The sequence below is a fragment of the Chrysemys picta genome, chromosome 5 (assembly GCF_011386835.1).
Source record: "Chrysemys picta bellii isolate R12L10 chromosome 5, ASM1138683v2, whole genome shotgun sequence".
NCBI lineage: Eukaryota > Metazoa > Chordata > Testudines > Emydidae > Chrysemys > Chrysemys picta.
In genome coordinates, this window is record NC_088795.1 from 122,951,995 (window position 1) to 122,969,811 (window position 17,817).

The 17,817-nt window shown below is 38.4% G+C and overlaps 1 protein-coding gene across 3 annotated transcripts in view; it reads right to left on the reverse strand.

The window, feature by feature from the left end:
- MSANTD1 (Myb/SANT DNA binding domain containing 1) overlaps window positions 1-17,817 on the reverse strand; it is a 71,307-nt gene that overhangs the window by 25,660 nt on the left and 27,830 nt on the right. The window contains exons 1-2 of one of the 3 annotated variants that reach the window (XM_065598284.1): window positions 3,994-4,101; window positions 3,313-3,577 (exon numbers count right to left, since the gene is read on the reverse strand). In XM_065598284.1, coding sequence (XP_065454356.1) covers window positions 3,313-3,566 — 254 coding nt within the window. In that variant the 5' untranslated portion in view covers window positions 3,567-3,577; window positions 3,994-4,101. Of the gene's footprint in view, window positions 1-3,312; window positions 3,578-3,694; window positions 3,800-3,993; window positions 4,102-17,817 lie in introns of those variants that run through there. The other 2 variants (XM_065598283.1, XM_065598282.1) reach the window with 2 other exon arrangements.

The following is a 17,817-nucleotide window of genomic DNA, read 5'->3' on the forward strand; positions in this document are numbered from 1 at the left end:
GCTTCACAGGAAGATGCAAGAAACCTCTTCGTGGACAATTGTGGAATAGACTGCTCGTAGGGAAAGTTTCTTCCTAGCCCCAGACAATTCATGGTGCATGAGGATTTATATACTTCATATGTTTTTAAAATTATATCTAATTTAAATGACCAGTGTTCTCGTTATCCTTACAAAATGTCTAATCTTTTAAAAAATACTACTTAGCTCTTGGTCTCAATGATATCTAGTTGCAATGAGTTCCACCTGCCAATTATGTGTTTTGTAAAAAGTATCTTCTTTAATTGTTTTTAAATTTCATTGAATAACTTTGTTATTATAGGGAAAGGGGGAAAAGGAGCACCTGGTTTACGTTCTCTATATCATTTGTTACTTTGTATGCCTCTGTCATGTTGCCTTTTATTGATTTGTCCTCTCTTTAAAGTAAAAAGTCCCAAACTTTTCAGTATTTCCCCATCTGGAATTTTTTTCAAGGGGAGGGCTTACCATTGATTTATATAACAATATTATTATATTGTAGCATTATTTTTAAAACCTACTCCTTATGCATTCTAGCATTTTGTCTGCTTTTTAGACCGCTGCTGCATAATGAACAAAGACTTCCATTGAGAACCATGAGTACTACATTCAGTAGCAACAGTTGCAGGATCAGCCATAAAGTGCTATGGAATCCTTCAGGTTAAAAGGCATTATGATAAATATGTAAGAGGATTATTAAGTACAAATTTACCTATTTTCCATTTTAGATCCCTGAAGCTGCAAGTCACCATTACCCACTCCATGAGATGTCCCAGCACGCAGTGCACCAGCGACATCACATTCACCATTAAATATGCCTGTATCATAGAACCAGCAGAGGTGCTCAGGTAAGTGGCTGCCTTTTTACATTGTAGGGTTGTTTTGGTTTGGTTTTTGGGGGGGAGGGAGGAATATTTTTCTTTCTGAACTCGTAATATGTGGATAAACATCAGTATTTTCTGGCTCCATGCTCTAACCTGATTTCTTTTGATGGTGACATCACTGGCAAACTATTATTATGGTGATAAGCACCCTAGTAATACCACAGACAGATGATAGACAGATATTTCATGAAATAAAAGTCTGCAATTTGTGACTGGGATGGTGGAGGGAAATAATAATAATTTAGATGCTAAATGACCTGGTTATCCTGCTACTTTTGCTAAATACTTGTAGATCAATTTTAACAACTCCATATACTTGTTACAAAATACTATCTGAATACAGAGCATTTTTCATGCTTTCCGTGCCCTCCATTTCAGTTCACACCACAGTGCACTGAAACATGATGCATGACGTGATCTCCAAGTATCCTCCAGACCCCATAACATGAATTGAAACTCAGGTGTCCAAAAGCAAAGCAGACAGCAGAGTGGTAGCCAGTAGGTCCATTGTAATATTTCCCATCTCCACATATTAAGGAGAAATCATTAGAAAACACAACAAATTGGGAGTAATCTCTTTTGCTTGTCTGTTTACTTTACATTACATTGTCTTCAAATAATATTAGGAAACTTAAGTCTCCATTATACAACAACAACAAAAATCTGACATTTATAAGTGTATTTCTGACTCCATAATGTATTAAAACAGTAACATGCCAACACAGGGAAGTCTTCAAGCTCCCCAAAGTTGGCATCTTAATGAGCATTGCAGCTCGGTGCATTTTGATACACCTCACAACATGGCAGCATGCATTGAAAGTGCTTCTGGAAGTTAATGAAAACATACAGGAATGAAAAAGTAAATTTTCCTCCATAGTTTATATGTTTTACTCCCTCCCCTCCCAATGCTGCTTAACAGAAAGTATTAACTAGAAAAAAATTGAGACTGTGTGATTGATAATAACAGAAAGAAAATTCAGAACAAAGGCTTACAAAAACAACCACTGCACATAGCCATTACAGTACTCGAAATATCATGCAGTATTTTTGGACACCTGTAAAACCTAGGTACAATGGGATGTATTTGTTAGCAGAGAGGCTTCATGATTTAGTGAGCTAAGCAAAGGCCTGGTAGTCAAGAACTACTGAGTTCTAATTCTGGGTTTGAGGGTGACTTGCTTTGTAACTTCGGGGAAATAATGACCTCAGTTCCAGTCTCCCTATCTGTAAAATGGGGGTGGATAATACTTTCTTACCTTCCTCAGAGACGTGTTGTGAGGATTAAGTAGGTGTTTGTAAAGCACTTTGAAGATGTTAAGTGCTGAGTATAAAATACCAGCTTTGACATTACAGAAAACACCTTAAAGACAATATTAATGGATTTGACAAACTGAGAAAGGGAAAATTCAAAGTTAAAGGGGCTTATAGCATTCACCCTAGTTTTCTATTTGATGAGTGATGTCTGCATGAAATACAGCCAGTGTGCCCCCAAAGAAAAGCAAGCAATTTTAACATGATCTGCTGCTGTAATAATCTCTTTTATTATTAATACTAGCTTTTCGTGGAGATGAAGTAAAAGAATCACATATTTGATTTTCTTGCATCAGAAACAAATAACTAAATGACCACTCAGGATTTCCAGTATGTGGCAGTTTGTGTCTCTCAGCGATAAGATTTTTTTTTAAAGCAGATATATGCAAATATCTCTGCTAAATTATATTTTTTTCTAAACAACAAATGTGCGAATGTCTCAATCTTTCAAGCCAACTTTCCCTCATGACTGACATTGCCTCGTCTTTATCATGTTCTAGACACCTCTTCCCCCTTCCCCCACTCTCTTAGAGCAGTATTTACAGAGGACATTGATTCTCTCTCTGCAGATATAATAGTTGTTTCGCTAGAGCTGCTTATAGCAATGTGTGTCACTCAGTAATAAGACATCCAATTATTTTTGGCCCTGTGAAGTATTACCCTTCAACTTGCAATGCCAAAAATTGGGAACTTCATTCCTAAATAAATTATTTTGTATTTGAACTTTTACTTGTAACACTGATTCTAACTGGTCACTTCAAACTGCAGCAGTTTAACTGCCAGGAACTGCTGACAAGCTAACATTATCAGCCCCCTAAACAAGAAAATCTGTTTTAACACCAAATACATTTTCATTCCAATATTTCATAGCACCATTAGTTAACTATAAAGAAACAAAGTTGTAACAGAGTTTGAAAATAAACGAGAGGGAAAATAATAAAGATATAATAGTACTGGCAGGAGAGATTTTTAAAAGCGATATGAACAATCTTTAACCTTTTATCTATAGATTTCCTGTATGAGACTTTTTCTGAAAGGCAAATAACTCTGCGTCACCCCTGCTAAAAATCTCTCAAAATAAAAAGAATTAACTGAAGCTTACCTGTACTGGAATGTCATATTTGTAATTTTTATCTTTATTTCCTCTCCGTGGCGAATTTCTCCAGTCATTTCAAAGAGTTTGTTAGCCATTTTCTCATAAACTTTGGCATTCCTTTTAGTTTGTTTCAGTTCATCAAAAAATTCTTCCCAAACCAGCATTAAACCTCTCATTTCTGCATCAGTCCAGTTTCTGGCCCTTCTGTGTTTCTCAGTCTGAGAAGAAACAATGTAACTGGGAATTTCTGCTGCAGCCATTGCTGATTGACCTAAAAGGGTTTTAAAAGAGGACACTTAATATAGATTGAGTTTTTAGTTTAGGTTTTTGTAGTACAAGACATGCATATGTGGATAAAGAATTTGAATGACAACAGAACATATGAAACCTTTTTGCAACAGCTTGAAGCTTGAGTGCACAAAATGGGGCCTACATCTGACAGGCAGGAATTTAGTTAAAAGCTTTTAAACAGAGAAACGTCATTTTGATGTCACGTTTCCATAGCAACAGAGCAACTGCATAAGCTACAACAACAAAAACCTTTTAACTGAAAGCCAAAGAATCAGGACAAAGTTGACAGGCCATCAATATTAAAGCTTTTAAACACTTTAGGTTTAACAAAAAAAGATCTATGCAGCCTTTGAGAAGCTACTTTTAAGTTTCTACTTCTTTTTAGCTTTCTCTTACCTTTTAGGCAGACAATCTGCTAGCAGGGGGTCTTGGTTGCCTGAATGAGCTTTTAAGTTGTGCCTTGACAGACTCTCTAGGAGGTTGCAAGGACTGAGGCCATGTACACACACACACACACACACACACACACACACACTCACTCTTTTACAAAGATTTTTTGTAAAAAGCTTCACACACCTTTATGAAAATAGATCTGTGTATCTACAAAACAATAAATGCAGCCAGTCTCCTTAAAAAAGTGCCTGCATCATTTTTAGGAAAACACAAAAATAGCTTTTCAGTGTTTATTACTTACACACACACACACACACACACACACGTTTATATATCTTTACAAAAAAATATAAAGCCACTTTTTTTCCTAAGATGCTTTCCTGCTGCTAAGCACATATTGTAGTCCTGTCAATATGAATTTGCCTTTTGTAAGTATCTATAACTGTATGTGTATTCTGTATTCCAAGTAATTTAGATGCTATTTATGCTATTTTATGCAGCCTGTGTGCTGCCTCAGGACTGTAGCAGAGGCATTTCACCCGCTTTATGGAGAACCTAAAAGGATTATTCATTGAGTTTAAAAAAAAAAAGGCTGCAAGATGCTTAGAACTGTAAATAAATTGCTTTGTTGTGAAGTAAGCATTTTATGGTAGTTTTCTATGTACAGAGCTAAATTCTGTTCACATATACCACTGAAACACCATTGATTTATCATATTAAATTGTATGACACACACTATGGGTCAAATTCTTTCCTTTCTTACACCCATGCAACCCCATAATGTCTATCATAAAAGAGTAAGATGCATGGAATCGATCAATTCTAGCAATATGACTAGCTAATGCACAAGGCATTAATTCTCTACATTCCAAATTAAACAGCATCTTGTATAAAAACACACACCATTGTTTGTTTTCAGTTTCAGCATATAACAGCAATAACGACCTCACTGCAGGATATTTCCTGGAGATTAATGACAGGCGGGGGTTAATGGCCTGAGGCTCACCCAGCCAGTCCTTAATCCCCAGGAAATGTTCTGTACCTCAATCCTTAATGCTTAAGTATCCTATAAATTGTAAGTCTTTTCATAACCACATCCTTGATCTTAACAGTAGTTTAAAAACTACACAGATTGGTTTGCATCCTGAAAAGGGTGAGGGGAGCCCATAATGCCCGTAAAAGGCACATGAAATAAAACCTTTAACTCATCACTGCCTGGTCTCCATGTTATGTATTTTATTTTTCATTCCAAATTGCACCAACGAAGGAACTGTGGAATATGTGAAGGGAAAAAAAAACAGAATTTCTCTATTTAGTAACTTTTACTCCAAACCCACTGAAAAATCTCCATGTGAGAAATATACCTACTGAGTGACAGGCTTCCTTAACAAAACCTAGCCTCCAAACAACATTACTTTTTAACTGCTAATATGACAGCCTAACAACTATTGCCCTTTTAAAATTTGTAAATAGCACCATATGCTGTCACAATGATCTTGCATGGTCTGTCTCTTGGGTGCCCAGCTGGAGACATCACATGATCGGTAGACAGATGGTGGTCAGAAAAGGATCAACTGGTGACAAGTTCATTTTATTAATTTATTTTTATATACCCAGCACACCACAAGGGGTTGCATGCACATATTAATAAAAACAATACCAAATTCAATTGACTAGTTTTGAAGCCAATGACAGAGGCCCAGCAGGACAAACTTAAGGAAGTAAGAAGATGTCTCAGAAAAAAGGGTCCTTAAGCTATTGCTAGGATATTGAGTGTCTGATCTGGGACCAAATAATGATCTTGCATTTATACAGAAACCTCTATCCAAATGGACCCCAAACTGCTTTTCAGACTTTATTAAGCAATTATAGGAATTATTTTACCCTGACATTCATCCACTAGGACTCTGAAAATGTTTTGTATTATTTTTGTTGCAACCAGTCATGTATTAGACACTTTCCATAACAAAGAGAAAGATATGGTCCCTGCTTTGGAGAGTTTACAGTCTAGTTTTAGACAGGGCACAACCAGCAAGGGTAACAAACAGATGGGAGGAGAGGAGATGGAAGGGAACAAGGACAGCAGTAATAACTTCTTAGAGTGATTGTCCACATGTAGTCCACTTCTGATCTACAGGTGCCCTGTGTGCATGAGTTTGAATTATTTTAAATAACAGCATACTGGGGCCACGCCTGTGCTCCAGATGCTCTTGTGCTCCACCTCCACACACACCTGCCCGTATCTTAGGGCATAAGGGGCAGAGTGGGCCCAACCATCCCTCAGTTCCTTTTTAACCTCTTGTGGCAGCAAGATCTTACCCCCACAGTGTCTATTTCTCTTCTAGTTACTGTTTTTTTTTATTAATTAATATAGTTGTTAGTTTAGTAAAGTTTAACATGCATTAAAAAAAGAGACACTTAAAAACTTGAAGGATTTTATCCCAGTACCAGAACTTCGCTGCAGTGGCGGAATCCAAGTCTCCAGGATTCAGATCCTACCCCTTCTGTAAGGAAGCCATTCCTATTAATTATGAATATTATAAGTGCCTCTTCTGCTTGGTGAAGCACACATTCCAGATAAGTGCTTGATACGTTGCTCTTTTCATAAGAGGACACAAAAAGCGAGCAAATCCCACCTCAGGCTTTTCCTCCTGGAACACTCCATTTGAGCCTTAGGGGAAAAGACTAGACCATCTATGCTAGTGGTCCAGTAAGCTGCAGATCTACTCCAAGCTCCAAGATTTATTCTTCCTCAGAAATGCTGCACTCTCCTAACGCCTGAGTCATGAAAAGCAACGAAGACTTCATCTGCACCATCATTGGAGGAAAGTGGTAGAAAAGAGCCCCTGCAAACACAGGTGTACTTCCCTGGGACCCAGAAAATCAAAGCAGAAATCCCATCATGTATCTGTTCCTGCTCAGATTTCTCATCCAATAGGTATTTCACAGGTCCTTCTGATACTTTGGCACCATCTGGTTACCAAATAACCATGGCTGTTCTGAAGAACCTATCTGTGCCTCTATCAGTACCAATTCCTCAGCACTGATACATTCTGCGCTGACGTCCAAAGGACCCACTACGTTGATGGCTGCCACTGCGGTACAGATTTTTCTGGAGCAAGCCTTATTGATACAAAAGACCTTCATGGTAATGAGCAACTTAACAGTAACCTAATAACTGCAGTCAACCACTGCTTTCCTCATAGAGAAATTTCCTTGCTTGGCACCATCTGCAGCCAGGGCCTCAGTATACATGGAAGGCATTCCAGAGCTCCCTAGAACACTCCTTCTATTGAAGAAATACATTGTCTCTTCCTTTATCTCTGAACAGGAGATGTCACCCTCCTACTCACCACACTCCCCTCCCTATGAGCCAGCTTGGTCTGACAAGGAATCTAGAGGACATTGCTATAAACACAGACATCAAGAGTCTCAAAGTTAAAGGCCTTCATGTTTTCTCCCTCCATGGCCTGCAGCTCCATATCCCTATAGCATACAGTCATACCCATTCTGGGCTCCTTGGGGCACGCAATCAAAAAGGAAGACTTATTCCATTTGCCTCACCTCTAGAGTCAAATCTCTCTCCCTTCAGATCTACTCAAGAAGGTCAACTAGTGCAATACACTTTCCATCAGCAGGAGCAAGACACTGAGCAGAAATATCTGCAAGAAACAGAGGATCAGCCCATCCCAATAGCAATATTTTCTTTTGATGAAGCAGTCACCCCAGCTGCTTCAACTCAATCAGATGAGTACTGTAGCTTCCAGGAACTCTTACAGTGAATGCAAATACCCTGAAAATGCCAGTTGAGATAGTGCAGGAAAAGTCACACAAACTTTTCAACATTTTGCATTCATCCATGTCCTGGAGATTGGCAATGCCAATAAATGAGACTTTGTTAGAGACAGCTAGAGGGAGGTTACTAGTGGAGTTCCTCAGGATCAGTCTTCAGACTAATCTTATTTAATATTTTTATTAGGGCTGTCGATTAATCGCAGTTAACGCACGCGATTAAAAAAATTTATAGTGATTAATTGCAGTTTTAATTGCACCGTTAAATAATAGAATACCAATTGAAATTTATTAAATATTTTGGATGTTTTTCTACATTTTCAAATATATTGATTTCAATTAAAACACAGAATACAAAGTATAGAGTGCTCACTTTATATTATTTTTATTACAAATATTTGCACTGTAAAATAAAATAAATAGTATTTTTCAATTCACCTCATACTAGTACCATAGTGCAATCTCTTTATCATGAAAGCACTGTGACGGTGCACCCCATAAGGCTTTATGGAAGTATGCTTATAAATGTATATATGACATAACTGGAATATGTTTTATGCTACATATGCCATGTAACATATCTCTGTAAAGGTTATGATCTGCTGAATCTATTCCTCCTATTTGTATGAATGTATCATTTTTGTGTTTGAGGTTATGAATATTGGCTGTGTACTTGCTTGATTTCTAAGTAGCCTTAGAAACACATTTGGTCAGCTTTTTGAGAAAGGAATGTGCAAGTTAAATGCCCAATCAAGAAGCACTTAATGGACAATGGATCTTGGAAGGCTCCAATCCACATAAGAAGTCTACTTGAGGACGTTCAAGGCAGCATGTGAACTATGGCTGCTACCTGTAAGTTCTGAGTCATGCATGGACATGTGACTTGCCCATGTGACTCCAAAACTCCATCTTGGAACTGGACTTTGCATAGGAAAGAGGAGGGGGTCTCCACCCACAAGAGAAGGTCTATTTAAACCCCTGGGAGACCCCTCCATTTGGTCTTCAGCTGGCTAAAGAGATAGCCTCTCCACCCCCAAGGATACCTGAAAGAAACTGGAACAAAGGACAGTAACTACAGGGGGTGTGAGTGATTGCTGGACCCAGACTAGAAGGAGACTCATCTGTAAAAGGAAGCTTACTGAAATTCCTCTGAGGGTGAGGTTTTTATCTGTATTCAGTCTTCTTACTGTATTAGACATAGACTTGCGTGTTCTATTTTATTTTGCTTGGTAATTCACTTTGTTCTGTGTGTTATTACTTGGAACCACTTAAATCCTACTTTCTGTATTTAATAAAATCATTTTTACTTATTAATTAACACAGAGTATGCATTAATACTGAGGGGGGGCAAACAGCTGTGCAAATCTCTCTATCAGTGTTATAGAGGGCGAACAATTTATGAGTTTACCCTGTATAAGCTTTATACAGGGTAAAACAGATTTATTTGTGGTTTGGACCCCATTGGGAGTTGGTCATCTGAGTGTTAAAGACAGAAACACTTCTTAAGCTGCTTTCAGTTTAAGTCTACAGCTGTTAGGGGACGTAGTTCAAACCTGAGTCTGGGTGTGCAGATTTAGGCTGGAAATAAGAAGATGATTTCTAACCACCAGAGGAGTGAGGTTCTGGAACAGCCTCCCAGTAGGTGTTGTGGGGCAAAAACTAATTAGTTTTAAGATAGACCTTGATACGTTTTTGAGTGGGATTGTATGATGGGGCAGCCTGCAGCAGTGGGGGGCTGGGCTCAGCAGTCCAATACATGTCTTATGTTTCTAAAATCTCATGCTTCAGGATTTCAGCTGGTCATCTTTAGGGGGTCAGAAAGGAAAGTTTTCCCCCCAGTATATTCTATGGTGGTGTGAGGTTTTTTCTTTTGTCTCCTTCATCTGAAGCATCAGAGATGGCCATGGCTGGAGATGGAACATTAGATGGGGTAGGCCAGTGCTCTGAGATGGCACTGAGACTTTTCTCTCAGAATCTTGGCTGTTGAATCTTGCTTACGTGCTCAGGATCTAACCATATTTGGTGTCAGAAAGGAATTTTCCCACAGGTCAGATTGATAGACCTTGGGTTTTTTGTTTTGTTTTATTTAATAAAAAAAATTGAAATGCTGTTTATGTGCATTTTAATTGAATTTTCATGCAAATAGAGCTTGACACACATCACAAGTGAAAAATTAATCGTCATCTAGTAAATAAGAAATGCATCATTCACCATTTATACATAGTAAAATTAAGAATCTGATTAAATGTAAGTTAAACTATATAATTGCTTAAATAAATGTGTATAGCTATAGTGTAGTCCTCTGATAAGAAGCACCAAGTTTAGTGTAAGGCTATATTTAATTGCAAATATGTTTTGATTGTTTCCAAGTAATGAGAATGAATCTTACTTTAGGAAAATAATTTTAAAGGTGCAAATGCAAAATACAATTAAAACAGATGATTTCAAATCAAGGTTTCCTGCTTGCTGTTTTAAATCATGATTAAATTAAGTTATTTAAATCTCTTTTATTTCAATCAGTACACCCTGCTGGCAAGGAACCACAAGCCTTGGAGATTGGGAGCTGAGGCTACTAGGGCTTTCAGGCTTCTGGCTCCCCATCAGTCTGCCAAATTTGCTGCTGAGCTGGCAGGAAAGCAGGCAGGTTGCTGAGGGAAGGCAGAGTTCCCTGGAACTTCGTTGAAATTGAACTGTCTTGGTGAAACATTTCATTTTTGCCCAAGTGTCAAATTCCAACCAGAAAACACATTTAATTGGAATTTTTCCAACCAACTCTGGTCTTGCAATCCAGCTCAGCACAGACATTCCATCTGAGAGAGAAGAATGGAAAAAGATGCAAAGATGGATATTAGAGAAGTGGACAAATGGGGCATCAGGCTACCACCATTGTCTGAACGGAGAGAACAATGTGATGAAAGACTAGATCAGATACGTAAGGGTCAAAATTATACATAACCTTGAAGTTAGTCTATGGAACTCATTGCCACAAGATATCATTGAGGAGTAGGTGTTTATATTAGTAATTATTAGATTCAGAATTATATTAGTAAGGCTTTTTAAAAGTTTGGAAGGAATATAATCCCTATGCTTCAGGGCATAACAAATACGGTTAGGAAGAAACATCCCTATGTGCAGGTTATATTCTGCAACTGATTGCTTCAGAAACATCTAGTGTCAGCCATTGTCAAAGACAGGATACTGGACTAAATGGACCACTAGTCTCATGTGTTCCTAGGATAATTAAACATGTTGATATGCAGACAAAGAACTAGTAGAGGTATTAATAGCACCAGCAATGTGGTTATATTAATGGGCTGGGAATATGATTTAGCAGCTGTGTTTATTACTTGTATTAGAATATAGGGGCTTTGTGTTAACAAATGTACAAGACATCTGAGAGAGAGAGAGAACTTGCAGTGGAATTGAACTAAACAACAGATGTATTGGGGATTTATGGGCACTTGAGCTGGTGGCAAAGCTCAATTGAAGAGCTATGAATCCAGAATGTGACCACCTTTTAGAAATGGTGCAAAATCTTCCTATCTGATAAGTCTTTTCTACAGTAACTAGAATATTGAAAGCATCAGTTGCTCCTCTCTTCCTCCCCACATCTGAAAAACAAATCAAAACCACACACACACACAAATCTATCCAAAACAAAAGCTTTATATAACTCAAAAAGAGAGTAGAGATGAAGACTCCACGGTTCAAGTCCCCACAAGGGACTTCACTATTGCTAATCTACTTCACTGTAACAAAAATGATGCTTACATACTATGGTGATGGGAGGCAGTACAAAATCTCAAGATAGATAATATGTATTTACCTATCACATTGTTTACAAAATCAAAGCACTCAAAGAATAGTTGAAGACTAAAAAATCTTTCACTCCCTTTGTAACAAATATTCTTATCAAGTTTTAAACATGAATATTTCATATGCAGTATAAAATAATGCATATTTCACCACAACACAATAACCTTAACAAATAAGTATTATTTCTTCATCAGTAATTCAACATATAAAAAACAACAACACAGCACCTTTCAGGAAGAGAAACAAAAATTATATGTGTAGATTAAGGACAAACTGACCAGTCTCAATTTCAAGTTACCATAAGTTATACGACATTATTTTCCAGAAACAGCTATAAGTACTTGGTAAAAGAGTCCACTGTTAATTTATCAATATATTTACTGGTATTTTCTATTCAGTTACATAATGAAAAGAAACTATTTTAATACTAAAAGATAAATAAATATTCCTTAAAATAAGCCAGTAGTCTGTGTTAGAGTTAATGGTTTTGTGACTTAATATATTTTCCTCTAGTCTCTATAATAATAATGTTTGCTTCATAAGTGAAGAATGTCAGACTAGTGTCCTTAACTATTTCTTTTAAGTGTTTGGGTTTTGTAAATAATGTATTAAGTACACTGTTGTCATAAAACTGCTGCATTTCTTTTTTTTTTTTTTTAAATAGTACCTACAGACAAAGCCTTGGTTTAATTTATTTAGATCTCTGTGCATTCTGACCCGGCGCCCCAGGTGGAGCACCGGAGTGTGGCCGAGCCGCATGGTGCAGCCCCCAACCCGGCTCCCCAGTGGGAGCTTGCAGGCTGACTTAAAACAGCTCACGGGCCGGATCCAGCCCGCGGGCCATAGTTTGCCCACCCCTGCTCTAGCTAGAAACAGTTACACCAGTTTGAAAGTGCCTATTGTGGTATGGTATATTCTGGTACAATGAGGCAAAGTAAGCTATGCTGGTATGATGCACCTTCTACCAGCATAACTGTGTCCACACAAGAGCTTTCATCAGCATAGCTATGTCAGTAAATAAAATCACACCCCTTAATGAAATAGCTATGCTGATAACACTTTTTAAGTGTAGACCATACCTAAATCAATGAAAGTTAAGTAAATGCTTAAAATTAATTTTAAATTTACTTAAGTGCTGAGCTGGATAGGGATTGATGTATGTCCTTAAAGCATTTTGCTGAATCGAGGCATATATCACCAACCATATACTTTCATTATAAAATTACTTATTTTAGATTAAAGAAAACAACAAGAAAAAAAAGTAGTAGTAAAGTGTCCATAAGAGATCACAGAGGCTCTGTAACAGGTTGTAGCAACTATAGGGACAGACAGTTTCTGGAAATTTAAATGTATGGTACGCAGAGAACAAAGACATAGTTACATAGACACGAATACCACACTTTCCTGTTTGAATTTGTAGATAAAGAGTCTAGTAAAAAGAACAGGAGTACTTGTGGCACCTTAGAGACTAACAAATTTATTAGAGCATAAGCTTTCGTGGGCTACTGAAAGCTTATGCTCTAATAAATTTGTTAGTCTCTAAGGTGCCACAAGTACTCCTGTTCTTTTTGCGGATACAGACTAACACGGCTGCTACTCTGAAAAGAGTCTAGTGTATCTCAGAGTTTCGCTTACTCCTGACAACTGTTTGCAAGTTCTTACAATATGGAACAGTCTTAGAGGTATGTAGATATTAGATATGTTCTTTTCCTGAAAAGTGAGCAATAAATACAATTTCAGTAAAAACCAACCACTTGCCTAGTTGACGGTTTCCTGAATCCTGGCTCAAGAGAGTTGACCTTGATCCTGATTGCTTACTGAAGTAAGTAATACTGCTTACATTTGTATCTTTACTACATTTTAGGACACTAAATATTAGTATATCTATAGTGCATTTTAAACTGTCAGTATAATGCTAACTCAAATAATTCTTCAGAGATATGCTTGACTAAGAAACTGTGTGTTTGAATCTAAGAAATTTGAAAAGAAGAAACAATATCACTCAGAAATCTGTATTTGAGAGTTTATGCTATGTTTGTGCTCTGCATTGTTTCTCTACTTCAGAGTATGTAAGAAAAACATCCTTGCTAGACCGGAAAGATAAAAAACACAGAGGTTTTACACTGCTTTCATGACACTCTTTTGTTCAGTCTTGTTTCTGTAGCAAGAGTAACAGTGCCATTGTGGTCCTTTGAAGATTGGTAATTAAACAATAGTTAGAAAAATACTTTAAAGAAGCTTTTAGTCACCATCAAACATAACTCATCCTAACCTGATTCAAACAACATTAGGCCAAGAAAAAACTTTGAAACTTACACATGATTCCAGCTAAACCAGTTTTTAACACAGTTTGGGTGGCAAGTATTAGAGCCATGTTGAATAAATGGGTTCTAGCTTGTTTTTGTTCCAGAAGGAGAGTGCTTTTGGCCCAATACCAAAAACCACTGGCTCTGGAGAACCTACAGTGAGAATCACTGGCAGTTTTGTGCCAGAACACCAGTCTTACTCTTCAGAGTGTGCTACTAGCTTGGCAGCCTGCTAAATCCACCGAGCAGCTGTTTGTATCCACATGCTGAGTTCCTGACTGTCTGCCAAAAACCACTATGGAAGCACAGCATGGGAAAGTCACAGCTCCTTTAACTACAGTGCCTCTTCAGCTGACAGGCATACTCCAGATGAAGACAGCAATCATGGAACCATAGGGTTAGAAGGGACCGCAAGGGTCATCTAATCTAACTCCCTGCCAAGATGCAGGATTTGTTGTGTCTAAGCCATCCAAAACAGATGCTCTACAGCCTCCTTTTGAAAACCTCCAGTGAAGGAGCTTCCACAACCTCCCGAAACAGTTTGTTCCATTGTCATACTGTTCTTACAGTTAGGAAGTTTTCCCTGAGATTTAATCTAAATTTGCTATGCTGTAGTTTGAACCCATTGCCTCTTCTCCTGCCCTCTGTGCAAAAGAGAACAACTTTTCTCTGGCAGCCTTTCAAGTATCTGAAGACCGCTATCATATCCCCCCTAAATCTCCTTTTTCCCCCCAAACTAAACATACCCATTTCCTTCAGCTTTTGCTCATATGTCATGCATTCCATCCCTTTGATCATCTTTGTCGCCCACCTCTGGATCCTTTGCAGTTTCTCTACATCCTTTCTATACATTGGTACCAAAATTGGACACAGTACTCCAGCTGAGGCCTAACCAGTGCCACATAGAGTGTTACAATCACCTCTTGTGACTTGCACGCCATGCCTCTGTTAATACAATCTACAATTGCATTTGCCTTCTTTCCAACTTGATGACTCATGTTGTGGTTGTGATCCCAGTTCCTTCTCAGCAGTGCTGCTGCCAACCCAGTTTCCCCCCATTCTATATTTGTGTATTTGGTTTTTCTTCCCTAAGCGTAGCACCTTACATTTGTCTTTGTTGAATTTCATTTTGTTGTCTATAGCCCAGGTCTCCAATTTATCAAGATCCTTCTGAATTTTAGCTCTGTCCTCCAACGTATTGGCAACCCCCACCACTCCCCCAGCTTTGTGTCACCTGCAAACTTGATCAGTATGCGCTCTATACCTACATTCAGGTAATTAATAAAGATGTTAAACAATACCAGACCCAGAACAGATTCCTGTGGAACCCCACTTGAGACCTTCCTGCAATCTGACATCATTCCATTAATAGTTACTTTTGTTTGAAGTTGTTTAACCAATTATGTGCCTACTTAATGGTAGTTCTGTCAAGCCCCTATTTCTACAGCTTACTTATCAGAATGTCATGTGGGACTGTGTCAAAAGCCTTGCTGAAGTCCAGGTATATTATGTCCACCCGCATTTCCCCTATCCATCAAATCAGTTACCCTGTCAAAGAAAGAAATCAAGCTGGTTTGGTTGGTAAATCCATGCTGGCTGTTAGTGATTACCCATTCATCCTCCAGGTATTTGCAAATTGAATGTTTTATACTTTGCTCTAGCTTTCCAGGTATCAAAGCCAGGCTGACTGGTCTATAGTTTCCCAGCTCCTTCTTTTCCCCCTTTTTAAAGATGGGCACTATGTTAGCCCTTCTTCAGTCTTCTGGGACCTCTCCTGTCATCCATGAGTTTGCATATATTATTGCCAGTGGCTCAGATTTCTTCAGCTAATTCCCGTCAGTATCTTGGGGTGAATAGCATCCAGCCCACTGATTTGAATTCATTCAGATTGGTCAGAAGATCTCTGATGTGCTCTTTATTTATCCTGCTCTGCATCCCTTCCCCTTTATTGTCCATGGTAACTTTGGTAGTCGTCCAGTTACATTTAATTTTTTGAGAGACTACTGAAGCAAAGTAGGTCACCTAAATCACCTAAAAGTGGTAAGGAAGAAGTCTCACTCAGACTCCATCTCAGTGGGGATAGCTAGGGGGATGCTTCTATTCTACAATTTAATCAGCCACAAGTTTAAAAAATTTGAAATTAAAGATGTCTGCCAAAAAATCCAAGAGAGAAGCACAAGAGTGCCTCCAGCTCTAGTTTGCTGTTCTGCCTAGAGGCTCCCAGGCATCCAGCCTTGTCCTCTTGCAAAATTCTGTTCAGCTGTCCAGCTCTGAAGGAAAAATTTATAAGGATGAAAACATTTCATAAAGAATATTTAAGGCATAGGATAGTTCCATTTTAGTTAATTAAGGAGCAAAATACTTAAATGTAGAGAACATTCAGGTATCATTGGCTGGTACTGGAGACAAAGTTGTATCAGGAATCCAAATTCTTGAAAATATTCCTAACGTATAAAATTAATCCAGTAATAATTAATACTTATTGCAGTCTGCCCACTCCTCAGACTCTCCAAAAATTAAAAGAGCCAAATTCACCAGTGCCATTCGGACTTCAAATGACTTACACTAGCAGTACATTTGGCTGGCATGGTTCCAGCTGAAGCTGTTGGCCATGACAGCAGTAATCCCAAAGTGAATTCTGTCATTTCTGAAATGGGTTGCCAAACAACAATTCCAGTCATCTCAAAAAGCCTCAACATCTTTTATAATGGGAGATATGCATAGCTCCCAAGAACCACTGAAGTGGCAGAATGTGCACTGCAGGTGTTAGTTTGTCCTGACTTTGTTTCCAAAGCCATACTCCAATGGATCCAAGAGCTTTTAGCATTCCCATCAGAGAACTGGATGTAAAAAGCTATTCTCCCCAGATCAAAATAGCATGAGTTTCTGGCAGATGCTCTTTCCATGTCATCCCACAGTATGGCATACCATACCATGGCCTATGAAACCCTGTTGCTTAAACCATGGTCTGTCGTTATTAACCTCAGGATTGCTTAAGTGGTCTTTCACTGATTGTTTTTAAAGAGGTTCTTGACAAAATTTTTAGACAATCAGACACCAAGTTGCAACTTCAAGATAGAGCATCCGAAGAAGTGGGCTGTAGTCCACGAAAGCTTATGCTCTAATAAATTTGTTAGTCTCTAAGGTGCCACAAGTACTCCTGTTCTTCTTTTTGCAAGATAGAGCTGAGGCTAGAACCTTCAACATTAACTTAGCATCTCACAAAATGCAAAGGAGAGATAACAAACCTTCCAGAGGTGGGAGAAGAGTTTATACAGTTTAAGGTATTGTTGACCCTATTAGCTGAAGCAGTTAGCCAGCATTCAGAGCCTTAGAGACTGTTTCCATTATGAGGAGGAATTAATTATATGGAGTCAGGTATTTCTTTGGTGTATTCCTGTTTATTTACAAAATCCTGTACAAAGTGCACAAAGTCCTGTTTCCTTGAACACAGTAGGAATAAACAGCAAGGTGGTTTCATTGCTCACAGGTCCAAATCTGTCTTTCCAGTCAGCACTCTGCCCAAAAGAAGCTCTCTCTCTTGGCTTCTGAGGGCCATGCTAGCAGTGCTTCTCTGGCTGTCCCCGACTTCCTCTAGCTGCTTTTTCTTCTAGCTTTCTACTTCTGACACCCAGACACACATGTACATAGCTGCAATCCAATCAGTCCCCAGACCGCATGGTTCAGCTTCTATTCCAGCTTTGACATGCTAGTCCATGATTTGGAAGGTAACTTCTATCACTAAACAAAAGGGCACTTAATTGCTCCCTCATTTAGGGTGAATGAAAGGTCGATAGCACACCTATCAGCTTAAATGATGTCTGTGGTTGCCCACAGATCAAAGACACACCTACTAGCAGTTACCAACATCCTCACCAATTTTATCACTCAAGACAGAGACAAAGTTCCAGGA